Here is a 27925-nt window from a genome sequence, read left to right as displayed (position 1 = left end):
TAAGGCCCACTATCTTTATATTGTTTCTTCTATTATAATTTTCCATTATTTTTCATTAATTTTCCATTTTCTATATTTTCCTCCTGCTGTTGTGTTGTAGTTGCCTGTTTCAGCTGTGGAGATCTACTCCTCAGCTGGGCCCCCTTCCCGTCAGTGTTATTTTTGTCTTGCGCATCGCACATATGCGCGGTTACGCACTTTTGTTTGGCTCCGTGAGCCATTTTTGTAGTCCCGAGTTCGGGGCTTCCACTGACCTCAGGGAGCGGGCTTCTCTCTCCACGGCGGGCCTTCACCACCTTCTTCCGACGTCTTTCCTTCTTCTTTTCTTCCCGTTGTTTTTGGTTTTTCTTTCTTCGCTGCCATTTTCTCCACACTTTTACTTTCACTTTGTTATGGTTTTTATGTTTGTGCCTTTGTTTTTTCTCTATTTTTTTTAACTTTTCTTGAGAGGGCTGGTGTTCCCCTACCGGCCACTACTCCATCACGTGACTCCCCCCAGAGCTGCTGGTTAAAAAAAACTATGGAGACACGGGCAGAACGTTACAAAGTCCTTACAGATAGCGTTGAATTCAAACCCCGGTCTTGATCACTGGCACATTATTAGCATTGCGATAATCGCTACACTAACCGTGCCACCTCAATGTGGGACATCATTCAGTTTACTTGACAAATAAATTGCATATTTATTAAATAGTGATAAGATTGAAAAGTGATGAAAACAATAGAACCTAGGAACCCGTGCACTAAAAATTGACACACTGAGGCAGCAAGCCAAACAAAGGTGGGAATCTCTTGCCAATTTGATGGCCATGGCTGGTGAGAGCGGGTAGATAAGTGCTTGGAGGTTGATGTTATTTGTATGGATTTTAGTAAGGCATTTGATAAAATCCAATATGGTAGGCTGACATGATATGAGGCCAGCTAGCCATTATCTGAGAGATTGGAGTCAGACAGTGGTTTTAGGAGTTTTTCCAGACTGAAGGACTGAGACTAGTGGAGTTCTTCAGGATTCAGTATCAGGACTGTTGCTTTTTGTAGAATACAGTAACATTTTGGACAAGTGAATAAGTTTGCTGATGACACAGAAGTATGTGCTACGTTGAAGAAGAATACGTGGGTTTGCAGTGAGATCTACATATAAGATGGGCATCAGAGATGATCAGTAGCAGATGCAGTTCAACTCAGAAGTGTAAGGTACTGCATTTGGGTATATTCAACCTGAAGGTGACTTGCTGTATTAATAGCAGTGCCCTAAAGAGTGTTATGGAGCACAGGAAGCTCGGGGAGCTGGTACATAGCTCTTTAAAGATAGCAGCACAAGTAGACATGATTGTGTGGAAAGTGTTTGGGACTTTTGCCTTCATTGCTCGGGGCATAGAATACAAGTTTTGGGACATAATGTTGAAGTTCCTCAAGGCGGTGAGGCCACACTTCAAGTATTGTGTACAGTTTAGTTGCCGAGCTATAGAAAGGATATTGTAAATTTGGAAAGGTTCAGAAGAAGTTTTCTTGTGTATCTCAGGGTGTTTGGATTTCCATAATGTGGCAATGGTATTGACAATCTTTACAGTACCTGAAGTTCAAGGGTGAGAATGGAGCCCAGGTAGACTGAATTCTTCATGCTTTCGACACATCAGGGATGGATTGATCAAAGTGGGAAGAGCAATTATTGGCATTGTTTAAGAACTTGCATTCAAAATATTACAAATTTTTGGATAAAAACAATCTGCTGGAGGAACTCAAAGAAGGGCTAGGCCCAAAATGTTGGTTATATATCTTTTCCTCTATGGACACTGGGTGAGCAGCTGCGTTCCTCCAGCATTTTGTGTTCTTACGACTGGAAGAACTCAGCAGTTCAAGCAGCACCAACAGGAGAAAAATAATTGTTTTTTTTTAATTTTTTTTTTGATTTTCAAGTCTCATAAAAATCCAATCAAACCACACAATCTCTTTCAACAATAGTATATAACATATAGAGTCTATTTTTCCCCTACCCCTCTCCCCTTCCTCCATGCCCTAATACAACAAAGAAAAGATTATATAAATTAAACAAATGCAAAGAACCAAATATATAGGTACCTGTAGTCTCAAACCCCTTAAGGGGGAACTTAAGAAAAACCAAAGAAATGGGCACTGAGACCAAACCTCACCCTGACTAAAGGTCCCGTCCAATACTTGTCAGATTCCTTCAATGTGAAGTAAGAGAGAAGATATTGGAGTTGGCAGCAAAGCCAGCTAAAGAAAATCACTCTTGATTTATAATGGAAATAAGATTTTCTTTTATCCAGACATAAGTTTTGATCTGTTAAAAAAGAGAAAAGAGTTTAATCCAGTTATGGAAAAAAGACTATGCCTTTGTTTTGAGATATCCTGTTGTACTGAAAGTATTTGTCCTGGGTGGGAGAAATAGATTTTTCACAGAGCCTAATGAAGCAAAAGTATATGCTGATTCGTTGCCTGACAAAGAACAACATGTACTTGAATTAATTACATAACTGAAATAATTTTACTTTAACTAAAATTGCATTGTGTTTCGAGGGAGTTTAAATGGGGAGGAAGGTTTAACCTATAATGTATGTGATGTACTACATTTTGATAGGATCTATGGATTATTAGACTTGTAAAGTCTATTAAGGGATGGTATGGCATATCGAATGAGTTAGCGGGGAGTACGAAGCTGACCACTGCAGAATCATGGGCACGAATGTGATATTCACATCCCGTATAGATCAGGGGATTAGAGACGTTGTAACATCACGCGCCTCTGGTTTTTCTTTACTTTCTTCTCCTTACTTCCTTTTACTTTTTTGTTCAAATCCTGATTGTTTAAGAATGTAGTACGTTATGTAAATAGTATTAGGGGTGAGCGAGGTGGGAGGGAGGGTTCTCTGGATGGGCATATGGCTTAATATTGGTGGTTAATAGCAGGTAAATTGTTTATTAGTATTAATAACGGAATTCAGAATCTGATAAAATGAGAAAGGCTATTAAGTTATATGAAGAAAGTTAGTAGATGTAGCTTTTCTACAATAAACTCATTTAACTGAAATAAAACATGTGAAGTTAGAGGGATTGGGTAGGAATGGTATTGTCTTCATTTAATTCTAAAGCTAGGGGGTACAGATATTAATAAATAAAAGTTTACCATTAAAATATTGGACATATTGGAAAAAGTTGGAAGATATGTGATGGTAAATTGTAAAATTTATTCGGAATATTGGACATAGAACATATATATGCACCAAATATAGATGATGGAAAATGTATACAAGATATTTTTATGCAATTAGCCAATGCAAAGGGGAAAATAATTATGGGAGGAGATTTTAATTTTACTTTTGGTTAAAAGTTGGATAGAATAAAAATAAATTAGTTAAAACTTATTTTATGAATGAAATGAAACTTGTTGATAGTTGGAGGAAGATGCATCCTGGTATTAAGAACTACTCATTTTATTCTTTTAGAGATAGACATATTTTAATCTCTTCTCAACTACAAGCAAGAGTTCAAAGGATTGAATATCAAGCAAGAATATTATCTGATCATTCACCTTTAGTTATGCCAATTGCATTGGAAGAAGAGCAAAACATAGGTTATAGATGAATATTTTTCCTAGAATGCAATACCCATTCCAATCATTACTAATTTTTGTACCAACAATGTTTTTTCAAGTTTAAAATAAAAATGTAAGAAAATTTATTTGGTATTGGAAAAATTAACATGGAAATATGATCAGGAAATACGAATGCCTAATTAAAAAATTATTTCAAAGCAGCTAAACTTAGATTTTTTTTGTCTTCTTGCTATCAGATTAGTGAAAAGACAGCGTAGATACAAATTGAAATGAGGAAAATAATTCCGACATCTTTTTTATAAATGGAATCCATGTAGAAAGAGGAATGAAGAATTATCAGTTAGCCAGAATGTTATTAAAGCAAAATCCTTTAATTCCTTTTTCAGTTAATTTTTTTAATGTTTGGTATAACTGTGGAATAAAAAGATAAAGGATTGTTTTTTGGGGTTCTGTTTTTTTTACTTTTGACCATTTGAAAGACAAGTATAATATACCCAATAATACTATATTTTTTTTTCTTTTTATCAAATTTAAATCATACTTAAAAAGAAAGTTAGGACTGAATTTTAGATTACCCGAACAAAGTCAATTTGAATATTTAATAACTGATACATTTATTAAAAAAATTATTACTAATATGTATATAAAATTGCAAGAGACTATGCAGAAAAAAGATCTATTTAAATCTAAATTGAGATGGGAAAGAGATTCCTGCTCATTTTCAGGAGAAAGTATGATCAAAACTATGTGATGAAAGTGTAACCAATACAATTAATGTCAGATATCAAATGGTACAATTTAATTTTTTACATCAGTTATATTATACTGCACATAAATTACATGGACTTGATTCATACTGCTCTGATCAATGTTTTAGATGTAATAAAGAGGAAGGAACCTTTTTACATGCAGTATAGCAATGTGAAAATGTAGAAAATTTTTGGGAAGGTGTAAGTATTTTACTGGGAGAAATTATGAAAATACAAGTTCCGAAACAACCAAAAATATTTTTGTTAGGGTGTGGCAGCCTGCCAAACTGGTTCCGTCGGGGGTTTCTTCCCAACCTCGGCACCAGGCTTATAAGCCCATGGTCGGCAGCCATCATGACGCCCTGACGATGTCCAGACCCACGGCGTGGTTCTCAGCCAGGTCAGGGCTGGGAGAATAAGAACAGCCAGGCAGACCTCAATAAATCAGTTTTGCTCACTGAACTAGACCCGTTTGGTTGTAGAGTTATTCATTAAGCAGAGTAGCTGTCGCTACATTGGTGACCCCGATATGAACGACTCCTCGATCAACGCTATAGCCATCAAGCTTCTGGGTAAAGGAGCCTGAGACTTGGTTCAGCCACGCAGAGGCTCAGTTTCACTTCCTCCAGATTTCATCAGATACGACCAAGTTTTATCATGTGGTTGCTGCCCTGGATCAGGCCACTGCCAAACGAGTGCTGCACCTCGTCCAGCACCCTCCCGCGGAAGACAAGTACAAGACCATCAAGCAGGTGCTCACCGGCTCCCTCGGCCTCTCCAGGTGCCAGTGTGTCACTCGGAAGCTTCACCTCGACACCTTGGGAGACAGAACTCCAAACGCATTGATGAATGAGATGCGCGCACTCATGGGTGATCACACCGCCTACCCACTCTTCAAGCGCATCTTCCTCGACCATATGCCCGAAGACATCTGGCTGTTACTGTCCCAGGAGAGCTTTGACGATCCCAGGAAGATTGCTTAAAAAGCTGAGGAGCTATGGCTTGAACAATTCCTGGAGGGCTCAGCAGTCCAACTAGTTACAAACCCTGGGCATGACCACACCAAGCCTTCCTCTAGCGCTGCGGAGGAACATTCAGCCCCTGCAGGGACTTCAAAGAGCATAGCCAGAAGCAAGCCATCCACTTCAGGCCTCTGCTTCTTCTACCAGCACTGGGGAGCCAAGGCTCGGAAATGCCGTCAGCCTTGCTCATTCCAGGAAAACGACCAGGCCGGCCGCTGTTAATGGCTGCGGTGGCTGGCCAAGAACACAGCCTTCCCTACCTGCGAGATACAGTCAGCAGCCGACGCTTCCTAATCAACACTGGGGCCCAGATTAGCGTCATCCCGGCCACAGCCATTGCGTCCCGGATCTGGCCTCGATGGCCTCCACTCCATGCAGCCAACTCGACGGAGATCTGAACATATGGTACCAAGACCGTCCACTTCCAGCTCAGCCAGCAGAAGTTCTCGTGGAGGTTCACCGTTTCGTCTCTACGAACCTCCATCCTGGGTGTCAACTTCCTCCTCGCCCACAGGCTCCTGGTCGACCCCCAAGGTAGGTGACTTTTCGATGCCTGTACCTTCCAATCCATTCGTCTCAATGCCTCCCGCACAAAGCAGCCGCAGATGGCCACTCTCAGCGCACCCAAGGACAAGTTCCAGCACATCCTGGACGAGCTCCTGTCCCTCCTCAAGCCGCAGTTCTCCGCTGCCTCACCATGCCAACGTATCCCTACACAAGGCCTGCCATCCTATGCCAAGGCACACCGGCTCTCACCAGATAAGCTCCAGATAGCGAAAGAGGAGTTCTCGCACCTGCTGGAGCTAGGGATCATTCGACGCTCCAACAGTCCTTGGGCCTCGCTGCTCCACTTGGTCCCGAAAGCTTCCAGTGGCTGGCGCCCCTGCAGAGATTATTGACAGCTTATCAAAGTGACAGTACCTGACCGTTACCTGATCCCTCACATTCAAGACTTTATGGCCAACCTGCATGGCCCAATGGTATTCTCCAAGGTCGACCTGGTGCACAGATATCATCAAATCCCGGTGCACCCGAGGATATCCCCAAAATGGCCATCATCACCCTCTTTGTCCTGTTCAAATTTCTACGAATGCCTTTCGGGCTCAAGAACGCAGCCCTGACCTTCCAGCGCCTCATGGATACAGTGGGCAGAGATTTGAACTTTGTGTTCATTTATCTGGACAATATTCTTATCGCCAGCAAAGACTGGGCACAACACAAGTCTCACCTGCGCACCCTCTCCTCTCGACTGGCCAACTTCAGCCTAACAATCAACTCGGCAAAATGCCGGTTTGGGAAAGAGTGCATGCAGTTCCTGGGCTATACCATCATAGCCAAAGGAGCTACACTGGCTGCTATGAAGGTCGCTGAAATCAGGGAGTTCCCACGCCCGGACAATCTCAAGGGACTACAAGAGTTCGTAGGTATGGTCAACTTCTACAACCGATTTATTCCAGGCGCTGCACGCATCATACAGCTGCTCTTCGCCCTCATCGCGGCCAAGGACAAGATGCTCACCTGGATTCCAGAGGCCAGCAGGGCATGCGAAGCCACGAAAGATGCCCTTGCAAATGCTACCCTGCTCGCCCACCCACGCACCGACCTTCCGTCGATGCCTCTGCCACCACCATTGGAGCTGTCCTGGAGCAACAGGTTAACGGACAGTGGAAACCACTGGCATTCTTCAGCCGAATTCTTTGTCTGCCAGAGCGAAAGTATAGTGCTTTCAACCATGAGTTGCTGGGCATGTACTTCGCCATGCGTCATTTTTGCTATATCTTGGAGGGGAGGCCTTTCACGATTTTTACCAACTACAAACCCCTCACTCAGGCGCTCGCTATGGCTAGAGATCCCTGGTCAGCCCGCCAACTGTGTCACCTGTCCTTTGTGTCGGAGTTCACCACCGACATTCAGCACAAGGTGGGGAAAGACAACATGGTCACCGACGCGCTCTCCAATTTTCTCACTGACACCCGGGTTAGATTACGACCACCTTGCCCAGGACCAGAAGTCCAACGAAGAGACGCAGACCTTCAGGACAGCCATCATGGGCCTGCAGTTCCAGGGCCTCCTGATTCCTTTTGGTGATTATACTGTCCTGTGCACCATGGGCACCCTGCGACCAGTGGTTCCCTAGCAGTGGCACAGGCAAGTCTTCCACCATATCCACGACCTTTCCCACCTTTCCATCAGGTCCACGGTTTGTATGGTGGCAGAGCGCTTCGTCTGGCACAGGCTTCAAAAGCAGATGGCAGACTGGGCCAGGACCTGCACCTATTGCCAGCTTTCCAAGGTACACAAGCACACCAGAACGCCTGTGAAGGACTTCGAACACATCCGAGAACAGTTCAACCATGTACATGTGGACAATGTCAGCCCCTTAACCGTTTCCTGAGGTAACCGCTACCTTTTCACGGTGGTAGACCGCACCACTCGCTGGCCAGGCGATTCCAATGCCAGATGCCTCCGCGGACTCCTGGTCCCAAGGACTTTTGACCAGTTGGGTTGTCTGGTTTGGCGAACAGACCCACCTCACCAGCGACCGAGGCGCGCAGTTCACCTCCGCACTCTGGGCACAGCTCACCAACAGACTGGGAATCGAGCTGCATCGCACAACGGCCTATCACCCACATGCCAATGGACTGGTCGAGCGATTGCACCGCCACCTTAAGTTGGCATTATGGCCCGCCTCACCAGCCCCTCCTGGGTGGATGAGCTGCCTTGGATACTCCTGGGCATCTGCTCAACACCCAAAGAAGACCTACAGCCGTCATCGGCCCAGCTGGTTTACAGTGCACCGCTAGCCCTGCCTGGTGAGTTTATCAATGCACCTCACAACCCTCAACAGTCACCGCACAGTTTACTTCCCTGCCTCCAGGCCCAGTTGGACTCCTTCACACCCCCACCACCGACAAGGCACACAGGCCTCCTACGTCCCCAACGAGCTGTATTCTTCAGAATATGTCTTTGTCAGGTGAGGCCCGTCCATAGCACCCCTTCAAAGACCATACGAAGGGCCGTACAGTCATCCAGCATTCAGGATCCATCTTCACACTGGATATCGGTGGTAAGAGGGAACTGTTTACTGTGGACGGATTAAAACCAGCACGCCTCGACGCCAACAAGCCAGTGGTTGCGGCCCAGCCCAAGAAGCGAGGCTGCCTGGCAAAGAAGGACATTGGTGCCAGTTCTGGGGGATGTTGTGTGGTGGCTCGCCGTTAAGCAGGTGAACCGGCCCCGCATGTCACGCACGTGGCGGGGCAGTTGGCCAAAATGGCACCGTTGGTGGTTTCTTCCTGACCTCGGCACCAGGCTGAAGAAGCCTGTGACGATGTCCGGACCCATGGTGCGGTTCTCAACCAGGTCCAGGCTGGGAGAATAAGAACAGTCAGGCAGACCTCAATAAATCAGTTTTGCTCACTGAACTCGACCCGTTCAGTGAGCAGAGTAGCTGTCGCTACAAGGGAATATGATTAGAAGTTAGATATTTATCAGAGGAAGTTTTTAAGTGTAGCAGTAGCAAAGAAATGTATGGCTGTAACGTGGAAACTAGAAAATAATGTGCGGTTGAATAGATATCAAATGGAATTACAAAATTATATATTGTTACAGAAAATAATGTATAATTTATAGAATCAACCAGAAAAATTTTATAAGATTTGGAAACCCTATATGCATTTTATTGGTAAAATTGCTCCCACTCGAACTCACCCTAGTTAATTTAAGGTCTAAGATTATATTTGTAAATTTGAAATTCAATTAATCAATGAAGGATATATGATTAATTCAGACAGGCTTTTTCTTTTTTTTGGGGAGGGAGGGTAAGAAAATATAAAATTATTCTTTTTGCATTTTTATTCTGTATAATTATGGACAAGTACTGTATTCATTATCTATGCAAATAATAAATAAAATTTTCAAAAAAAAATTACCTGTGCCACAACCCACTTCATTGATCCCAATCATTTCACGACTGGCATGGATTGTTGCATTTCTTTTATTCAGAAGGGGTATAATTATATCTCTGCACTGATGTGTTGCAGATATGGTTGCCATACCCTACAAATGTGTCATATTTCCTCTTTAAATTGTACACTATTTTCTACAGGGAATACAACTACATTTCCATATTCCATCATGTAATATTTAGTTGGGAGTCGGACTTCCACGTGACCGTTATACACTTCCTGGCTACCAACAAGGCAACCATCACAAACTGAATTTGATATCTGGACAGTTTAAAACTCATGTCAATAATGTTTCCCAGAGGTACCATTCCACATTTTTTGGAAAATCCACCTTTAATTTTTTTCAGAATGTCTCCCAGGTCCTCCCAAAAGGATCTCACCTTTGTACACTAACAGGTTGAATGGATAAAAGTTCCATTCTCCACCCCACACCTAAAGCACATTTCCAAAATTTCTGATTTAGATTTGTGTAATTTTGTGGTGTGAAGTACAATTGATGCAGGAAATTGTATTGCACCAACCTGCACCTGGCATTAATAACTGCCGTCATGCTGGCCAGACACAGATCTGACCAAACACCGCTCATAAATTGGTGTGCCAATTCCAACTCCCACCTTTTCCGTGACTTGTGAAAGCTCAGCTTCGAGCCCCCACTTTGTAATAGGAGATAGATCATAGAGATGAACTTGGGCATATTCCACTTTTAAATTAGAATCTTCATGTCACTACACATGGGCAGGGCCATAGACAGTCCAAAGTTATCCCTTAAGAAAGATCTTAGCTGAAGATAGCAGAAGAAAGTTTTATTAAACAAATCATATTTATTCCTTAGCTGTTCAAATGACATTAGCTGCCCTTGCTCAAAATAATCCCCTTCTGGCACCAGGTGTCCAGGATCTTGTTATCCAGAGTCATGGGTTTTAATTGTTCTGAGTCAAGGGTGCTTTAGATGATATCTCACCCTTATTTTGATACATTGATTTTATTTTGCCATGTATGAATTACTTGTTTTAATATGGGATTATCATTTTCTTTGATATCAATTTAGAGTCCCATTTATATATAAACTCTCCTATCTTTTCTCCTACAGTGTGTAGTCCAATTTGTGCCCAGGAGGGGATACACCTTGACTGATAAACCTTGACTGGGCCACCCAATAATATTTTTTAAAAATCCAGCAATTTCAGGCCTCCCAATTTATAATCCCAAGTCAACTTTTCCATGGAGAGTCTAGCCACTTAATTATTCCACAAGAACTTTCTGACTCATCCATTGAGCATCTGGAAGAAGTCCTGGGCCCATGGAATGGACAAGGACTGAAATATATATTGTAGTCTTGGCATCACCTTCATTTTAATGCAATTGACTCTGCTCACCAAAGTTATGGGCAGGATTCTTCATTTACCAAGGTCCTCCTTAATCTTCTGGAGCAAATGGAGATAATTGAGTTTATATAAATTACTTAAATCCTTATCTACTTTTATCCCCAAATATTTAATGTCCTCTTGCGGCCATTTAAATTGACTCCCTTGTTGGTATAGTCTGTAATCCCCCTTTGCCAAGGGCATGACTTCACTCTTATCCAGATTTATCTTATACTCAGAGATCTTGCCATAACCTTCCAGTGAGGACCTCAGGCTGGCCAACACCGCCCCCCACCCCCCACCCACAGTCAGTCAAATATACTAACATCATCTGAATAAATCGATTTTATGCTCCTCCTGGCCCACTTTTGTCTGGATCCCGTTGGATGGCTTCTGGAGAAAAATAATTGATAATGTTTCAGTTCTGAGCCCTTCATCAAAACAACTTCTCCCATTGATACTGCTCGATCTGCTGAGTTCCTCTAGCAGATTAGCTTTTACTCCAGATTCCAGCATCTGTCTTTTGTATTAAAAATATTTTCTTGTTTTGAGAAATCATTAGATTGTCATGAAGAAGCCATCACCATATTGAATTACCACTCTCAATGGGATAACCTCAGAAATGACCTGGCAACTTAACTGGGAACTTGTGTTGTCTTATTGGCCATAAGCAGCAGTTGAAATGTATTCCATTATCTGTAACCTTGTGCCTACTCTGTACCATTAGTTTCAAGTCAGGGAATAGACTCTGGCTCAGTGAGGAAAGCTGTTGGGATGTCAGGAACAGCACCAAGCATACCTCAAAATGAGCTGTCAGCCTGGTGAAGCTGATGTACAGAACTAAACAATATGCAGTTGGAGCTAAAGGAATGAGGCGGGAAGTTAAACAGCTAACAAGAAGTAGACTCCAGGAACAGCCAGACCTCCACAATGGCAGGGTCCAGCAGGTGAATGCTATGGCAGGACTGAAACACTCACAGCCATATTTAGCTTTGTATCCTTCTGAGATTCTTGCCACGTTCTGCCAACTTGACTTTCTGCACTTGTGGTCACATGGCTGAGAGCACTGGATACAACCAAGGCATTGGGAACAGCCATTGCCCCTCGTGTAGTTCTGGAAGATTTGCACTCCAGATTTGGGAATACTTCTTTGGAGTGATTCCAATTACAACATTGGCACTCAACTGCCCTCACAATGCAGCAATACCGTCAATGTTCAGACCTGGGCTGATCTGTGGGACCCAACATTTATGTTATTGAAGTTCCTTGCAATGACTTTTTCCAGCATATCCAAACACTTACCCTCAATATTCACTGTCAATACCATTGCAGTGTTCTTGGGGCTTCTTATGTAGCAGAAACTTGGGCAGAACTAGCCTCATAAATATTTAGTGAGTGATTCTTCCCGACACCCCAAATCTTTCTACCAAGTACGAGGCAGAAGTCTGCAATGTGATGGCATATTCTCCATTTGCATATATGAATACAGTGGCAAAGACGAACAAGAAAATCAGCACCATCTCAGTCAATGCAGCTGCCTTGATTGGCATCACCTATTTATTGAGCTGGGCGTGAGAAGTGATTGAAGGGGGCTTTTGATCCTTTTGGGAGTCCACTGATTTTACCCTGCTGCAAATCTGTGAAGCTTTGAGAGCAGAATTGCTTTTGATAATTGCTTCATTCCTCATGTGGTGTACTTTGCTGATGCATTGAAAATGGTGGCACTGCTGTAATGGTAGTGTTGTCACTGGTGTAGACCCATGAGAAGCGGAGAGAGAGCCCTCAGCTCTGCACAAGCTTGTTAAAGGAGCTGACAGTAGTTTTATTTAAAAATCCACCACTGCGGAGTCTGCACCCAAGATGGCAGCGCCTATGATTGGCAACAGCCACAAGGGATTGCAGATTCCAGGGGAGTGGAGGACTGGCAGAGGGTACCAGAAAACGGGGAGTCCTTTCCCCTGACCGAGGAGAAGCAGAGGAGACAACAGAGGGTACCAGAAAACGGGGAGTCCTTTCCCCTGACCGAGGAGAAGCAGAGGAGACAACAGAGGGTACCAGAAAATGGGGAGTCCTTTCCCCTGACCGAGGAGAAGCAGAGGAGACAACCCACGGGACTGTGACCACGGCAGCGGAATAGTGAGGGGGCTCTGCAGCAGAAAGACCAATGCATGTGGCAGGCTGCTGATGACTTGGGGCGAGGAACCCATGGAGTCTGTGGGCCGCTGTCGAGATATTTGCGTTGGGCTGCGGACTGCTGGAGACTGGCTCGAAACTGGTTGAAGGGGTACCAGGTATCAGAACCGGGATGCGAGGGAGTGCCGAAGGCACTGAAGGGTTCTTGACCATGGGCTGTGCGGCGCTGGAGGCAAATCTACGGACGCTCGTTGACTCTGGGGGGGGTCTCTTTTGCTTCTCTTCCTGACTGTAACAGGCACTTCAGGCAATTCCTATTGACGGCAAATCTGTCTGCTTTACAGCAGGCAAAGGCAATTTCGTGTAATATGACATTGTTTTATTAAAATGACAATAAATTGAATCTTGATCTTGATGACTTGGACTGCAGAGAACTGTCAGTAAATATTTTGCTGGTAAATTCAAGGCTATTAACGGTAATGTGATCCCATTGCATATGGAATCTAGATTCAGATCTCACAAAGGAGAAAATACATTAGAATGGGATCTTTGAAAAGCTTTCCTAGTGAGTATGTGCTTTTTTTTAAAAAAAAACAATCAAAACCTGCCACAAATTTGTTTTAAGACCGACCTCTTCAGCAACATAATTGTGGCAAGAGTAATTTGGCACAAATGTTAAAGCAGCCACTGGCATAGAGCAGTTTCCTGGAGTACTGTTGAAGGGGCTGTGATTTGTCTTGCATTGTTGCCGAGTTGGTATTGTTAGTTGTTGCTTTTATTCCCTTATTACAGCTATGAAAGCAGAATGTGTTTCATACGGAGAAATGAGTCTTTAACATCTGGTTGGAGTTGTTGATTAGATTTTTAAGACCACTAAAGAAGTGATATTTGCTTCAACTCTATAGAATATTTGAATAACTTTTTCTAAAAGGAAGTCAAATAAACCTTTCTCTTGCATTTTCCTTCAAATGCACCAGTGACTTGGAGTACAGAGAAGCAATCAACTATGGGTAAGGACCTGGTCACAGGTCATTGTTATGCTTTCATTCATACATCCTTCCTGACCTGGATCTGTTCATGAATGTGGTGATTAAATATTTTCCAATTCTTGTTTCTGTGAAACAAAAGATGGAGGAGGCTGGAAAAACTTGTTACTTTGATTCTGTTTCAAAAACAAAAATAAGGACACTTCCAAATGAAGCATGTGATAGTACAGAGAAAAATATTCACGCAAAGCTGTACAAAAGTATACAGCTAATGTGTGTTGAGTCCAATGTGAGCAAGAGGGCTTGTATTCCTGGTGATCCTTTTTTTTAAAAAAGGGCAAGGTTTAATTATTTTAGTAAAGTTGAAAGACAAGATGTAGATTTTCACCAATTTCACTGAGAAGAAGCCATATGTAAATAGACCAGTTGTTTAAAACTATTGTTGTAATTCCAGTAATGGGAGTGCCCTTGCCCCTGATCAGTCTTTCATGTTGTCTGAGTGTAACTTTTAATTTATACCAAGTTCTGGGCTGTGCATTCGAAACTAGTGCAGTTTATTGTGGATCTATTTTGAAAAAGATTGGTTAAAGAATATCTTTCATTATTACAAGAAAGACAAAAATGATCTAAAGCGAAACGCAATTTTATATGTGGAGACATTGTAATTATTATGGATAATTCTGCACTGAGAAATTCTTGGTCGCAAGGAAAAATTGTGGAAACAATCTGGACAAGAAAGGTTTCGTTCAGCAAGTGCGGATTAAAACCAAGACTGTCTGCTTACATCGACCAATTAATAAAATCTGTCTTTTACGAGAAGCAGAAAATTATTTCTAATTTTACTTTTGTATCAGTAATAGCAATTTTTGTGTATTAGTCATTAATGTTATAATAATTAAGGGCCGGTTAAAACAATGTGCTTATTTTTTATGGTTGTTTTATGACTTTTCCTTGAGAGAGTAATTGTTTTGTCACATTACCATAGTTACAATGACATCATATGTTATCATATCTGAATGGACCGGGAGTTCTCTTATGCTTGGAATGACCGTGGAAGAGACATGAGCTCTTGAGAAACTTTTCTTTGAATTCATTATCATTATTAATCTTTTATTATCATTCTTATTCGTTTATATTTGTTTGTAGTTGAGTATCATGCTTTGTTTTACTCATTGTTATGTAGTGCAAAGCTACTAAAATGTTTATTCGCTTTTATCAACAGAAAATTAAATCAATATACAGCTGCAATTATGAAGTTTAATTTTTTTGGATGAATAAGATGCAATTCAGAATATGGGGGCTTGGAAGGTGGTGTGTTTTGAAATTGGGAAATATTAGAAGCTGGGAAGTGTCACCTACAGAGCCCATGGTATAAGAGAAAACATACTAGCGTGGGTAGAGCATTGGCTGATCGGCAGGAAGGAAAGTATCAGAATACAGGGATCGTATCTTATTGGATGCCAGTTGCTCGTGGTATTCCACAGGAGGTCCGTGTTGGGGCTGCTTCTTTTTGTGTTGTACGCTAATGATTTGGATGTTGGAATGAATGGCTTTGTGGCCAAGTTTGCAGGTGATTTGAAGGTAGGTCGAGGAGCAGGTAGTCTAGAGGAAACACTGAGGCTGCAGAAGGAGTCGGACAGATTTGGAGAATGGGCAGAGAGTGTTAAATGAAATACAATGTCAGAAAGTGTATGGTCATGCACTTTAGTTAAAAAAATAAACAGACAGACTAATTTTTTAAATGGGGTGCAAATTGAAAAGACCCAAATGCAAAGGGACCTGGGAGTTCTCATGCAGGATAGCCTAAAGGTCAACTTGCACGTTGAGTCGGTGGTGAAGAAGGCAAATGCAATTCTGGCATTCATTTCGAGGGATGTGATGCTGAGGCTTTATACGGCACTGCTGAGACCTCACTCAGACTATCGTGAGCAGTTTTGGGATCATTGTTTGAGTTTCACAAGGATGATTCCAAGAATGAAAGGGTTATTTGAGGAATGTTTAGGTCATTTCAGATAGCCCAATAGTTGAGATGTAAAGGCGGAGAACCGCTGCCAAAACTCATAATCACCTACCTTTCTGAATCTGCAGAGACGGTCTCTGAGGCGCATATTCCAACCCCTCTCAGAGAGGGACAATCTGCACAGCGCAGCTGTCCACCGATCAATTTGAATGTACAGTCTCACTAAGCAGCTGTTTAGGGGAAGCTAATGATGCCATCGGCCCACAACCCATCTCCCCACTCACCCCTTCCTCGGGGGTGGCGGGGAGCCCTTGGGCAGTCAGGGCAGCAGGAGCTGTCAGCGGGGGCAGTCAGGGCAGCGGGAGCTGTCAGTGGGGACCATCGGGGCAGCGGGTGCTGTCAGGGGGCAGCATGCTTACTGGGACAGCCACATCGGGCCGCTTTGGCCTTCGGGGCCGCTATTAGTGGCTCAAAATGCGGCAGAGCAATGGCCGCCTTCCCTACCCATAATCCCCGAAGCACTGGAACTGTTCTGGGAACCATAAAGCAGTTTCAGCTGCATGGGGGATTATGGATAGAGAAGACAGCCATTGCTCTGCCATGTATTGATGATGGGTGGTGCTACAGTGCCAGTCGCCCCACCTCCGTCAGATCGGAGGGTGCTACGAGGCGCCTCTGGATATGAATGGGATGCTGGAGCAGCCTTTTAGGGCTATGAATGGGACGCTGGAGCAGCCTTTTAGGGCTCCCAGGTCACTTTGCATTTGGGTCTTTTCAATTTGCACCCCATTTAAAAAAATTAGTCTGCCTGTTTATTTTTTTTTAACTAAAGTGCATGACCATACACTTTCTGACATTGTATTTCATTTAACATTCTCTGCCCATTCTACAAATCTGTCCGACTCCTTCTGCAGCCTCAGTGTTTCCTCTAGACTACCTGCTCCTCAACCTACCTTCAGGTCACCTGCAAGTTCCCATTTATCTATCTGCTCCGTAGCTGGTCTCAAAGCGGAGGCCCGACATGAAATGGCCTTCAGACAGTTCTTGGTCATTAGAATTTAGGAGAATGAGGAGGATCTCATTGAAATATTTTGAATGTTGAAAGGGATGGACAGAGTAGATAGAGAAACGTTGTTTTCCTATAGTGGGAGAGTCAAGGACAAGAGGGCACAACTTCAGGATTGAAGGGCATCTGCTTAGAACAGGGATGTGGAAGAATTTCTTTAGCCAGAGAGTAGTAAATCTGTGGAATTTATTGCCACAGGCTGTTGTGGATTCCAAGTTATTGGATGTATTTAAGGCAGAGATTCATAGGTTCTTATTAACCAGGGCATCTGAGGTTATGGGGAGAAGGTCAAGTAGAGAACCGAGTGGGAAAATGAATCAGCTCATGATTAAATGGTTGGGCAGATTCAATGGGCTCCTATGTCTTATGGTAATTCTAAAGGAAGCCATTCAGGTTTCATACATGTTAGAGTTCTGTGAGGCTGCATGTTGTACTGCCTAATGTCACTTTCCTTACTTGGTGTGTTGCCATGTGCCTGAAAATCAAAGAAAAATAATTCCAGATGCTTAAAATCTTAAATAAAAGAAAACAAAATGCTGGAAAATATTCAGTTAAACTTTAGAAATTTCATAGCCTGGATTGTATCTCATCTTTCACCCACAATTCTACTTTCACTACAGGTAGTCCCTGACTTGTGACCATAAAGGGGACCAAAGGATTGGTTGTAACTTGGGTTGGTCGTAAGTCTGATTCGCTCCACCATGCATGCATGAGGTCATGCAGCATTCAACAAATGAACCTTTAATGGGAACCTTTAATGGGGAGCGAGGATCACTGTATACAGTATTTTTAATACAAAATATGTACAGGTACTTGATTCTTTATCCGGACATCTAAAATCCGGAAAGCTTCAAAATCTGAAAACTGGGGAGAAAGACGGCAGCGTGAGTTGGGCAGATGGGGGGGGAAAGACCGGCAGCGCTAGTCAGCTGGGCGAGGGTGGGGAGACTGGCAGTGTGAGTCGGCTGGATGAGGTGGGGGGAGGCGGAGGGGGGGGGGGGAATGAGACCGGCCGCGTGAGTTGACTGGGTGAGGTGGGTGGGGAGACCGGCAGCGCGATTGGAAGGGGGTGGGGGTGGATTCGGCAGCACAATTCGGGTGGGTTTAAATCTGGCTTTCCAACCAAAATTCGGAACACACTGTCCCCCAAGGGTTCCGGATAAAGATTTGTGTTCCTGTACTTGTACAGTAGTTTTAATAACTTTAAAAAAAAATTTGGTCGTATGTGTGGGTGGGCGTAATTTGCATAGGTCAGAAGTCAAGGACTACCTGTATTTTAACATGGATAGACCAAGGTTAGAATGGCCCTTGTTCTTGCCACCAATCCTACCATTCTTCATAAGTTTAGAAGTCACAATTCCAAAATCACTGGTCAGAACCCTGCAGCTGTTACCCAAATACAATGGGAGTGCTTTCCCTGCTGCTGCCCTATTGATTTAAGAAGACAGCTTATCATTGACAATGCATTGTTAGTACTGGCTTTGGATTCATGTTGGTGAATCATTTTTTGATATTCCCAGATATTTGATTTCAGAAATGAAGGAAAACTAATAACTGGAACTAACGCATCAATAAAGATTTCCTTCAGGTGGAGTGCTAATCACTAAATGGGTCAGCACGACTCATTTTGTCCTCTGCCCTCTTTATGAGAGACTAATGTGGACAACACTGATATGAGAATTTATATATATATATATATATATGGTTGGATAAATCTACTAGATTCTTCCAGGTCTTCTGCTTAAAAAGTCCTACTTCTTTCCTCACAAATGCTACATGCTTTTACCATCTTTCATCTTTACCACTTAACGACTACTCTTCTCTCATACAAACATACTGGTGAAATAACATATGACCACAAAGGACATGTTAGGCCATTTTCTTTTGTGTTGAATGCTTTAGTAAACATGCCCCATGTTATAGTGCACAAAGCTTGTAAGCCATTACTTGTGATTTCCCCCATAGGACAATTTCCCAAATTCCTTTGTGCTCTTTACAGTAGGTCCATTTTAGCCATCTCGATGTATTCCAGCAGCACTGACACCTCGTCCACAAACTCTAAATTGGAAGTGGTAACAACTGCAGGGACATTTGCTGGGACATTCTTCCATGCAGAATGATACAAACTATGAGGTGGTTGGATGGTACTGAACAAGTAAAGTTTATTGTTATCTGATTGTACAAGTGCAACCCGACGAAACAGCATTCTCTGGTCCTTGGTGCAAAGCATGCAGTCGCAACCAGACATAACATGTATACAAACAAATAACTCATATGCAGGACAAGTATTTAATCAATACAAATAAATAAATATTGGGGTCTGTACATATGTGAGTCTCGGATGATTACTGTGAGCTGTTCCTTTGGTCATTCATCATTCTCACTGCCTGTGGGAAGAAGCTGTTTCTCAGCCTGGTAGTTCTGGCTCTGATACTCCTATAACCATATAAGAATTACAGCATGGAAACAGACCTCCTCTAGTCACACCTACCTGCACCCTGCCCATAGCCCTCCATTTCCCCCTCCCATTCATATACCTATCCAATTTTTCCTTAAATGACAAAATTGACCCTGCTGCCGCTACTTCTCCTGGAAGCTCATTCCACCCAGCCACCATTCTATGAGTAAAGAAGTTCCCCCTCATGTTACTTATAAACTTTTGCCCCTTAACTCTTCCCTGATAGGAGCAGCTGAAAGATGCTGTGTTCAGGGTGGAAGATCCTCAATAATTTTGCACACCTTCTTTAGACAATGATCCTGGTAGATCACTTTGATGGTGGGGAGGGAGTTACAAAGACCCTCTGTACCACTCTTATGGTTATGTGGATTGACCTCCAACCCATTTTTCTACAGCATCTGTACTGCACTATGATGCAGCCAGTCAGGACGCACTTGATATTGCTCCTATAGAAGATTAACATAATGGTGGCCGGTAGCTATGCCCGTTTCAATCTTCCCAGGAAGTGCAGTCACTGTTGTGCTTTCCTGACGTGAGATGTTGAATGTCCACAAGAAATCACTGGTTAAGTGAACTCCAAGGAACTTGGTGCTCTCTACTACAGAGTTGTTGATGTGTAGTGGAGGGCGGTCATTCCTGGTCCTCCTAAAGTCCACGATTATCTCCTTTGTCTAGTCTACATTGAGACTTGGGTTGTTACTCTAGCACTATTTCAGAAGGTTTTCCACATCTCGTAGCGCAATAAGATACTTTGAATGTTTCTAGTGGTATAACATGGCCAACCTGGATTCCCATTCCTGATCATCAACTGAAAGGAAAATATTTGTTTGCAAGTATTAGGTGAGGGTTGAATTGGGGTGTTCTTAGTGCCCAGTATGTGCTGGTGATGATGGTGTAATCTTGTGTACAGATGATAATGGTGGACAATACCACTGTAGTGGGTGGTATAAATAAAGGTGATGAGATTGAAAACTTTGCTGAATGGTGCACCACCCACAACCTTGCACTCAATGTCACAAAAACTAAGGAGCCAATTGTTGACTTCAGGAAGGGAAAGCCAGAGGTGTACAATCTAGTGATTATTGAGGGATCAAAGGTGGAGAGGGTGAGTAAATTTAAATTTTTTGGGGTCACTATCTCAGTGTGGTTCTCAAACTTTTCCTTCCCACTCACATGCCATTTTAATTAATCCCTATGATATTGATGCTCTGTGATTAGTAAGGGATTGCTTAAGGTGCTATGTGAGTGGAAAAGAAAGGTTGAGAATCACTGCTCTAGACCCTATTGTTACTGAAATATTTTGCTTGAGGAAAAATTGTCATTGGCCCATTTCCTTTGGAGTTCTGAAACCGTGCACATAATGAGTCAATTAGGTAGGATTAAAACAGTGGTTTTCAAACTTTTTCTTTCCACCCACATACCTCTTTACTAATCATAAAGAAACTATGGCAAAGGGAATACTTAAAATGGTATGTGAGTGGAAAGAAAAAGATTGAGAACCACTGCACTAATGGCATCATGAAGAAAGCAAGTCAGTGCCTCTACTTCCTCAAGAGTTTGTGGGGGTTTGGTATGACACCAAAAACCCTGGCAAATTTCTACAGATGTGTTGTGAAAAGTGTGCTGACCGGCTACATCACGGTCTGGTATGGGAGACCAATACCCTTGAGTGTAAAGCCCTGCAAAAGGTAGTGGACGCAGCCCAGCACATCACGGGCAAAACCCTCCCCACTATCGAAAACATCTACAGAAAATGCTGCCGCCAGAGAGCAGCTGCAATCATCAAGGATTGACACCACCCAGTGCTTGCTCTATTCTCGCTGCTGCTATCAGGAAAGACGATTAGGTGGCACATCTTGCACCACCAGGTTCAGCAACAGCTGCTACTCCTCAACAACAAACCCTTACTTGTGCACTTTATTGATTTTTAAAAAATCTCTGTATTGCACAGTCTGTTTGTTTACATTTGTTAATCTTTTTACAATTCTTGATTTGTTTACATGTAGTCACTATGTACATTTCTGCCTTGCCCGCAAAAAAAAGAATCTCAGGGTTGTATGTAATGTCATGTAGGTACTCTGACATTAAATCTGAAAACTAGCATCAACACAGAAAAGCCAAAGTTGCCATTGAGAGAAATCTTTTTGTGCATTGCTAGCATGGGGTGGCCAACCTTTTACATTCCATGTGTCATATTTTTCAGGCACAAGTTCAGATGTGTGCACAGGTATGTGCCGCTTAACGTCCGATTGGGTAACATCTGACTACATATACGTCCGTGGTTTCATAATTATTCAGTTACTGTGAACAAGTCCACTGCAATTTAGAAAAAGCGATTGCTAGCTATAGAAAATTCTATCAGTTTACCCAAACTGATCTGACTGCCCTGCACTCTCCCCACAACCCTATATCAATCCCCACACTGATCCCACTGCCCCACTCTCTCCCCACAGCCTCGTGCTGGTCCCCACACTGATCCCACTGCCCCACTCTCTCCCCACAGCCTTGTGCTGGTCCCCACACTGATCCCACTGCCCTGTGCTCAATCCCCACAGCCCCGTGCCGATCCCCACACTGGACCCACAGCCCCGTGCCGATCCCCACACTGGACCCACAGCCCCGTGCCGATCCCCACACTGGACCCACAGCCCCGTGCCGGTCCCCACACTGATCCCACAGCCCCGTGCCGGTCCCCACACTGATCCCACAGCCCCATGCTGATCCCCATACTGATCCCACAGCCTCGTGCCAGTCCCCACAGCCCCATGTCGATTCCCCACACTGAACCCTGCTTAGCTAAAAAGTTTACAGGTACACTACAGTATCCCATATACTATAGTGTAAGAAGTATTATCCGTTAATACTTTTTGTTTAAGTAGGCTTTTTTATTATTATCACTGGGTGCAATGCGCCACTTCTAATCATCCAATGCACAACTTTTAGCACATGTGCCATAGGTTGGCCATCCATGCTGTAAGCTCTCCTTTGTCTTGAAATGTGGAGTGGAACCTACAGCTTGTTTTTTTTTTGTCTTGACCCTTAGACCCGATCCCTACATAACTCCCTACTATGAGCATGAGGTTGAGCGATACTGGCGTGGTGGACAATATGAAAACTTCAGGGTTCAATGGACAGAGGCAGATTACCATTATAGGGTAAGTACTTAATTATGTGCCATTCAATGTATTACAAGCTTGAGCATATTCCTCTTCTTCCATTATGTAACATTCTCCCCTGTGCACACTCAGCCTTAAAAAAAAGCATCAACCCTTTCTCTCCCACTGATGCTGCTCACCCCAGCAAGTTCCTCTAGCAGATTGTATTTTGAAAAAGATTCAACTTGTCTACCATATGTATGCTTCTCATAACATTCTATCAGGTCTGCCCTCTTCACATCCTTTCCTAATCTTCAATGTCCTTGCAAAAATTTGATGGCCAGAGCATATTAGACACGTCAAGGCTAACACAAAATAATCATTCAACACCTTGACCATTTCTGCATTACCCAATATTAATTCTCCCTTCTTATCTTCCAAAGGATCTTAGTTCATTCACATTACAATCTGATTGTTTATGTTGTTACGAGCCCAAAGGACCCCAAAACCCAGCAGCAATGGACATTCACCAAGACAAGTGGTTTTCAAAACAAAGGTTATTTTTAATCAACTTCAAACATGAAAATAGAATCAAACTTTAACTTAAGTCTATACTTATACTATATACTAATCCAAATTACCCCCTTCTAATTCTAAGCGGACGTGCATGTAATGTGTGTGTAAATTTAAGAAAAGTTATTTGGTTCACAGTTCAATCTCACTTCTCCTTCTTCCAAGTTCTCTGGTTGCAGGCAATCACCATATGTTCACAGAATTTAACATGTATAAAGTTTACCAGGCTTTGGTGCTTGAAAGGTAAATGTCTTCCACTTAGGAAGATTCTTGTAGGGTTTGCAGAGAAAGATTTGTTGTACCAGGATTTCCACAACTTGTGTATCACTATTAGTCACCTCAAGGTCTCACTGATGAAACTTGCCCCATCAGGGTTTTTCAGATGGTAACTTCTTTCTTCAAGCTACCACAGAGTTACTTTCTGTCCCCTTATTCCAAGAAAAATATCGGACAGATAGCACTTACAGCCATATACTACTCTGGAACTTTTCATCAGTTTCAACCAGCTTCTTGGCTTGTACTGTTCAGCTGCTTTTCAGTCTCACGCACACTAGCTGAGAGAGCTTGTTCAACTTGTCCTCCCCCCCCCCCTCTCTCTTCTCTCTCTCTCTCTCTCTCTCTCTCTCTCTTTCTCTCCAACTGCCAAAAAGCCCACGTGACTCTCTCACTTGCAAAACCCCCACCTTCTTCAGCAAACAACAGGAGTTCTTCTCCTTGGTCACGATGTTGTCTTAGATAAACAAAACCCAGGAGTGACCTTTGAGGACTTTGCAGAAAGGTACTTGTAGCCAGTTTGTCTCCAATCCATTCATTTTATGACATCAGTTCAATTAGCACCTACTTGTGAAATGTGCATCACATTCTCCAGATATCCTGCAATGTTACTAAATATGAATTATTCAGTCATTCAAATAAGATAGGTTTTAAAATGTGTGTATGTATGTAACCTACTCTTAAGTTCTCCCAAATATTTATCCATTACAATGTCCAACCCAATGAAACAGCATCTCTCCAGAGCATGGTGTACACACAAAAACACACAATACCCGGTACATCATGATCACATAAATAATCAAAATAAATATATATAAATATTTTGGGATGATTTGCATGGCTACAGGATACTGTTCATCAGCCTCACAGCCTGTGGAAAGAAGCAATTTCACAGCCTGAAAGTCCTGATTTTGATAGTCCTATACCTATTTATTCATGGTAGTGGGTTAAAGAAGCTGTGTGCTGGATGAACAATATTGCTCAGAATTCCCCTTTCTCATCTTGCATGGACCTGAATTCATTTTAGCCACCCTTTTCCGATTTTTATAATTATAAAAAATCTTTACAATCCTTGTTTATTTTTTGTGCTAGATTACTTTCATAATCTTTTTATTGCTTGCTTAGTGGTTTCCTTTCACTTTGTAAAGGGTTTCCAATCTTCCAGTTTCTTACAACTCTGATTACTTTGAATCCATAAGATTTAAATTTGATACCTTCCTTTATTTCCTTAGTTGGCTCTCCCCCATCCTTTCTATCCTTGGAATATACTCTTGTTGAGCATTTGAAAAATCTCTTCCACCGTTCCTCAACTACCCCACCATAAAACAGTCTTCTTCATTTCATTGTAATTTCCCTTGGTTAGATTACAGCCTTTAATTCAAATGGTCCAATTCCTTACTGTGTTAATGATGTGACTTAAAGTAACAGATAATTAAAAGAAAATCTGCTCAATAGTTCGTACTGCTGCTGGACAACTCCAGGGACTTGGGCTTGATCCCAATCTCTGGGTTGACTGCAGAGTGTAAACCAGTGGTTCTCAACCTTTTTCTTCCACTCACATACCACTTTAAGTATTCCCTATGCCATATGTGCTCTATGAGTAGTAAGGGATTGCTTAAGGTGGTATATGGGTAGAAAGAAAAAGTATGAAAACCACTGTTTTAATCGTACCTCATTGACTTGTTATGTGCGGTTTCATAACTCCAAAGGAAATGGGCCAATGACAGTTTTTTTTCAACCAAATATTCAGTAACAATTGGGTCTAGAGCAGTGATACTCAACCTTCCCTTCCCTCTCACATACCACTTTAAGCAATCCCTTACTAATCACAGCACCAAAGGCATAGAGATTACTTAAAGTGGTGTGTGAGTGGAAAGAAAAAGGTTGAGAACCACTGGTTTAAACATTCTCTCCATGCTAGTGTGCTTTGAAGATGTTACTCAAATAAGCTAGCCTTAGGGTATGTAGAAGAGTACAGGCCCTTCAGTCCATGATGTTTTGCTGACTTAAATAAACTTTCTTTACATCAATCTAACCCTTCGCTCCCTCACAACCCATAACTCTCCATTACACCCATGTGCTAATCTAAGAGTCTTTTAAATGGCCCTGTTGTATCAGCCTCTACATCCCTGACAATCTATTCCACCACCCGCCACTTTTTTTTTTAAAGCCTACTTCTGACATCTCCCCTAAATTTTCCTTCACTCAACTTAAACTGATATCCTCTGGTATTGGTCATTGCTGCCCTGGGGAAAAAGGTGAAGGTTGTTTGCTCACTCTGTGTCTTGTAATCTTAATTCATCTTTATATTGTCGCCTTTGATCCTTTGTCACTCCAAAGAGAAAAGCTCTAACTCACTTAACCTTTCCACCCAAGACATGTTTTCCGACATAGGCAGTATCCTGGTAAATTTCTTCATCCTCTCTCAAGTTTTCAAATACTTTAATGAGGCAACCAGAACTGAAAACAATATTCCTGTGTGGTTTAACCAGAGATTTATGGAGCCTCAACATTACCTCGTAGCTTTTGAACTCAATCCCCCAACAAATGAAGGCCAGCACCCAAGATGCCTTCTCAACCACCTTAACAATTTGAACAGCAACTTTGAGGGATCCATGAACTTGGACCCCAAGATCCCTCTGTTCCTGCACACTATTATTAACCTTGTACCCTGCCTTCAACTTCGACCTTCCAAAGTGCATCGCTAACCAGTTATCTGGATCAGCTCCATCAGCCACTTCACCCAATTCTGTATCCTGTTGTAGACTATGACAACCTTCTATACTATCCACAGCACCTTCAACTTTTGTATCATCCGGAAGCTTACTGGCCCACCCCTCCACTTCTTCACCCAAGTCATTTATAAAAATTTCAGAGCATAGGTCCCAGAACAGATCCCTGCGGAATGCCACTGGTCACTGGCCTCCATCTACTACCACCCTCTGCTTTCTGAAGGCAAGCCCATTTTGAATCGGAGCAGCCAAGGTTCCATGGATCCCATGTCTCATGACTTTCTGGATGAGTCTACGATGGGGAGCCTTGTCAATTGCCATACTAAAATCTATATATGCCAAATCCACCACTCTACCTTCATCAATTTGATTTGTCACCTCTTTGAAAGCTCAATTAGATATGTGATGCACAACCTGTCCCTCATTCCTAATAAGAATATGCTTCTCCAAATGTTCATAAATCCTGTCCCTAAGAATCGTCTCCAATAGTTTGATCACCATTGATGTAAATCTCACTGGACCATATCTCCTATAATTTCCCTATCATATTTCTTGTACAAAGGTTAGGGAAGTCGCAAAGTTAATCAACAATGCTCCAGTAATCTTTTCTTTAATTTCCTGTCCAGCTTTGGAGATTTATTTATCCTAATGTTTTTCAGAAGCTCCAACACAACCTCTTCCTTAACCTCAATATGCTCCACCTGTTCTATGCTGACCTCACATTTGTCAAGGTCCCTCAATGACGCAAAGTATTTGTTGAAGACCTCCTCTGCCTTCAGTCGCATGTTTCCCTCTTTATCCCTGAGTGGTCCTACTCTCACTCTAGGCAACCATATATTTTTCATTTCTGTGTAGAATGCCTTGGAGTTTTCCTTAATCATACTTGCCAAAGCTTTCTTGTGTGCCATTCTAGCTTTCTGGTTCCTTCTTAAATTCCTTCCTGGCTACCATATAATTCTAAAGAGCTATACCTCATCTTGCTTCCTAAACCTTGTGTTTGCTTCCTTCTCTCTGCTGGTTCCTTTATCCTATCATCCTTTCTCTGTCTTAGTGGGAAAAGCCTATTGCAGAAGCCCATGTTAGTGGTCCCAAGCTAATCTATATTTTTTCCTGAAAACGTATTTTCTTAATTAATTCTCCTAAGTTTCAGTCTAATGCTTCGTAATTAGTTCTCCCCCAATTAAACACTTCCCTATTTTGTCTGCTCCTTTCATTGTCTATGGCCATGCTAAAGGTGATGAAGTTGTGGTCACTGCCTCTGAAATGCTTCCCCACTTAGAGACTAACCAGGTTCGTTCCCCAGTACTGGATCCTGTTTGACCTCTTCTCTAGTTGCCTTGTCCACATACTGGAATCCTTCTTGGACACACCTCAAATTCTGCACCATCTGTACCTTTTGCAGTAAGGAGGGAAGTTGAAGTCTCCCATGACACAAAATTTGTTATTTTTACACCTTTTTAAACTCTTCCCACTTATCTGCTTCTCAAAGGGTTGGGTGGCTATGGAATACTCCCATCAGTAATCACTCCCTTCTTGTTTCGGACTTCTACGCACAATGCCTCAATAAATGACCCCTCTACAATGTCTTCCCTTTCTGCAGCTATGATACTAACCTTGATTAGAAATGACACTTCCAACCCCACCCCACCACCTTCCACTTTGAAACATCTAAAGCCTGGAAGGTCACGTAGACAATCTTGCCCTTATGACAGCCAGGTTTCTGTAATTCGATGTACCGATCCGTGCTCTAACTTCATATTTATTCTTAATATGTTTGCATTTATGTAAACATATTTTAAACCATCCAAGTGACTGCCACTTCTTCCACTTCCTGACCTTCCTCACAGTCTCTCTGCATGTTGCATCTGCCTTTCCACCAACTACTTCAGAATCTGACCGAGGTCTCTGGTTCCCATCCTCCTGCCAACCTCATTTAAATTCTCCCCAAGAAATTTAGCAAACTTAGCTGGTT

At 42.6% G+C, this 27925-nt stretch overlaps 1 protein-coding gene across 6 annotated transcripts in view; it reads left to right on the top strand.

Annotated features, from left to right (window-relative positions):
* Positions 1-27925, top strand: part of zc3h18 (zinc finger CCCH-type containing 18) — a 169340-nt gene that overhangs the window by 43851 nt on the left and 97564 nt on the right. For all 6 annotated transcript variants that reach the window (XM_069901981.1, XM_069901980.1, XM_069901979.1 and 3 more), the window contains one exon: positions 22324-22435. In XM_069901981.1, the coding sequence (XP_069758082.1) occupies positions 22324-22435 (112 nt within the window). The remainder of the gene's footprint in view (positions 1-22323; positions 22436-27925) is intronic.

This window comes from Narcine bancroftii, chromosome 10 (assembly GCF_036971445.1).
Source record: "Narcine bancroftii isolate sNarBan1 chromosome 10, sNarBan1.hap1, whole genome shotgun sequence".
NCBI classification, from domain to species: domain Eukaryota; kingdom Metazoa; phylum Chordata; class Chondrichthyes; order Torpediniformes; family Narcinidae; genus Narcine; species Narcine bancroftii.
The sequence above is the reverse complement of the archived record's forward strand: the minus strand, read 5'-3'. Positions and strand labels throughout refer to the sequence as shown.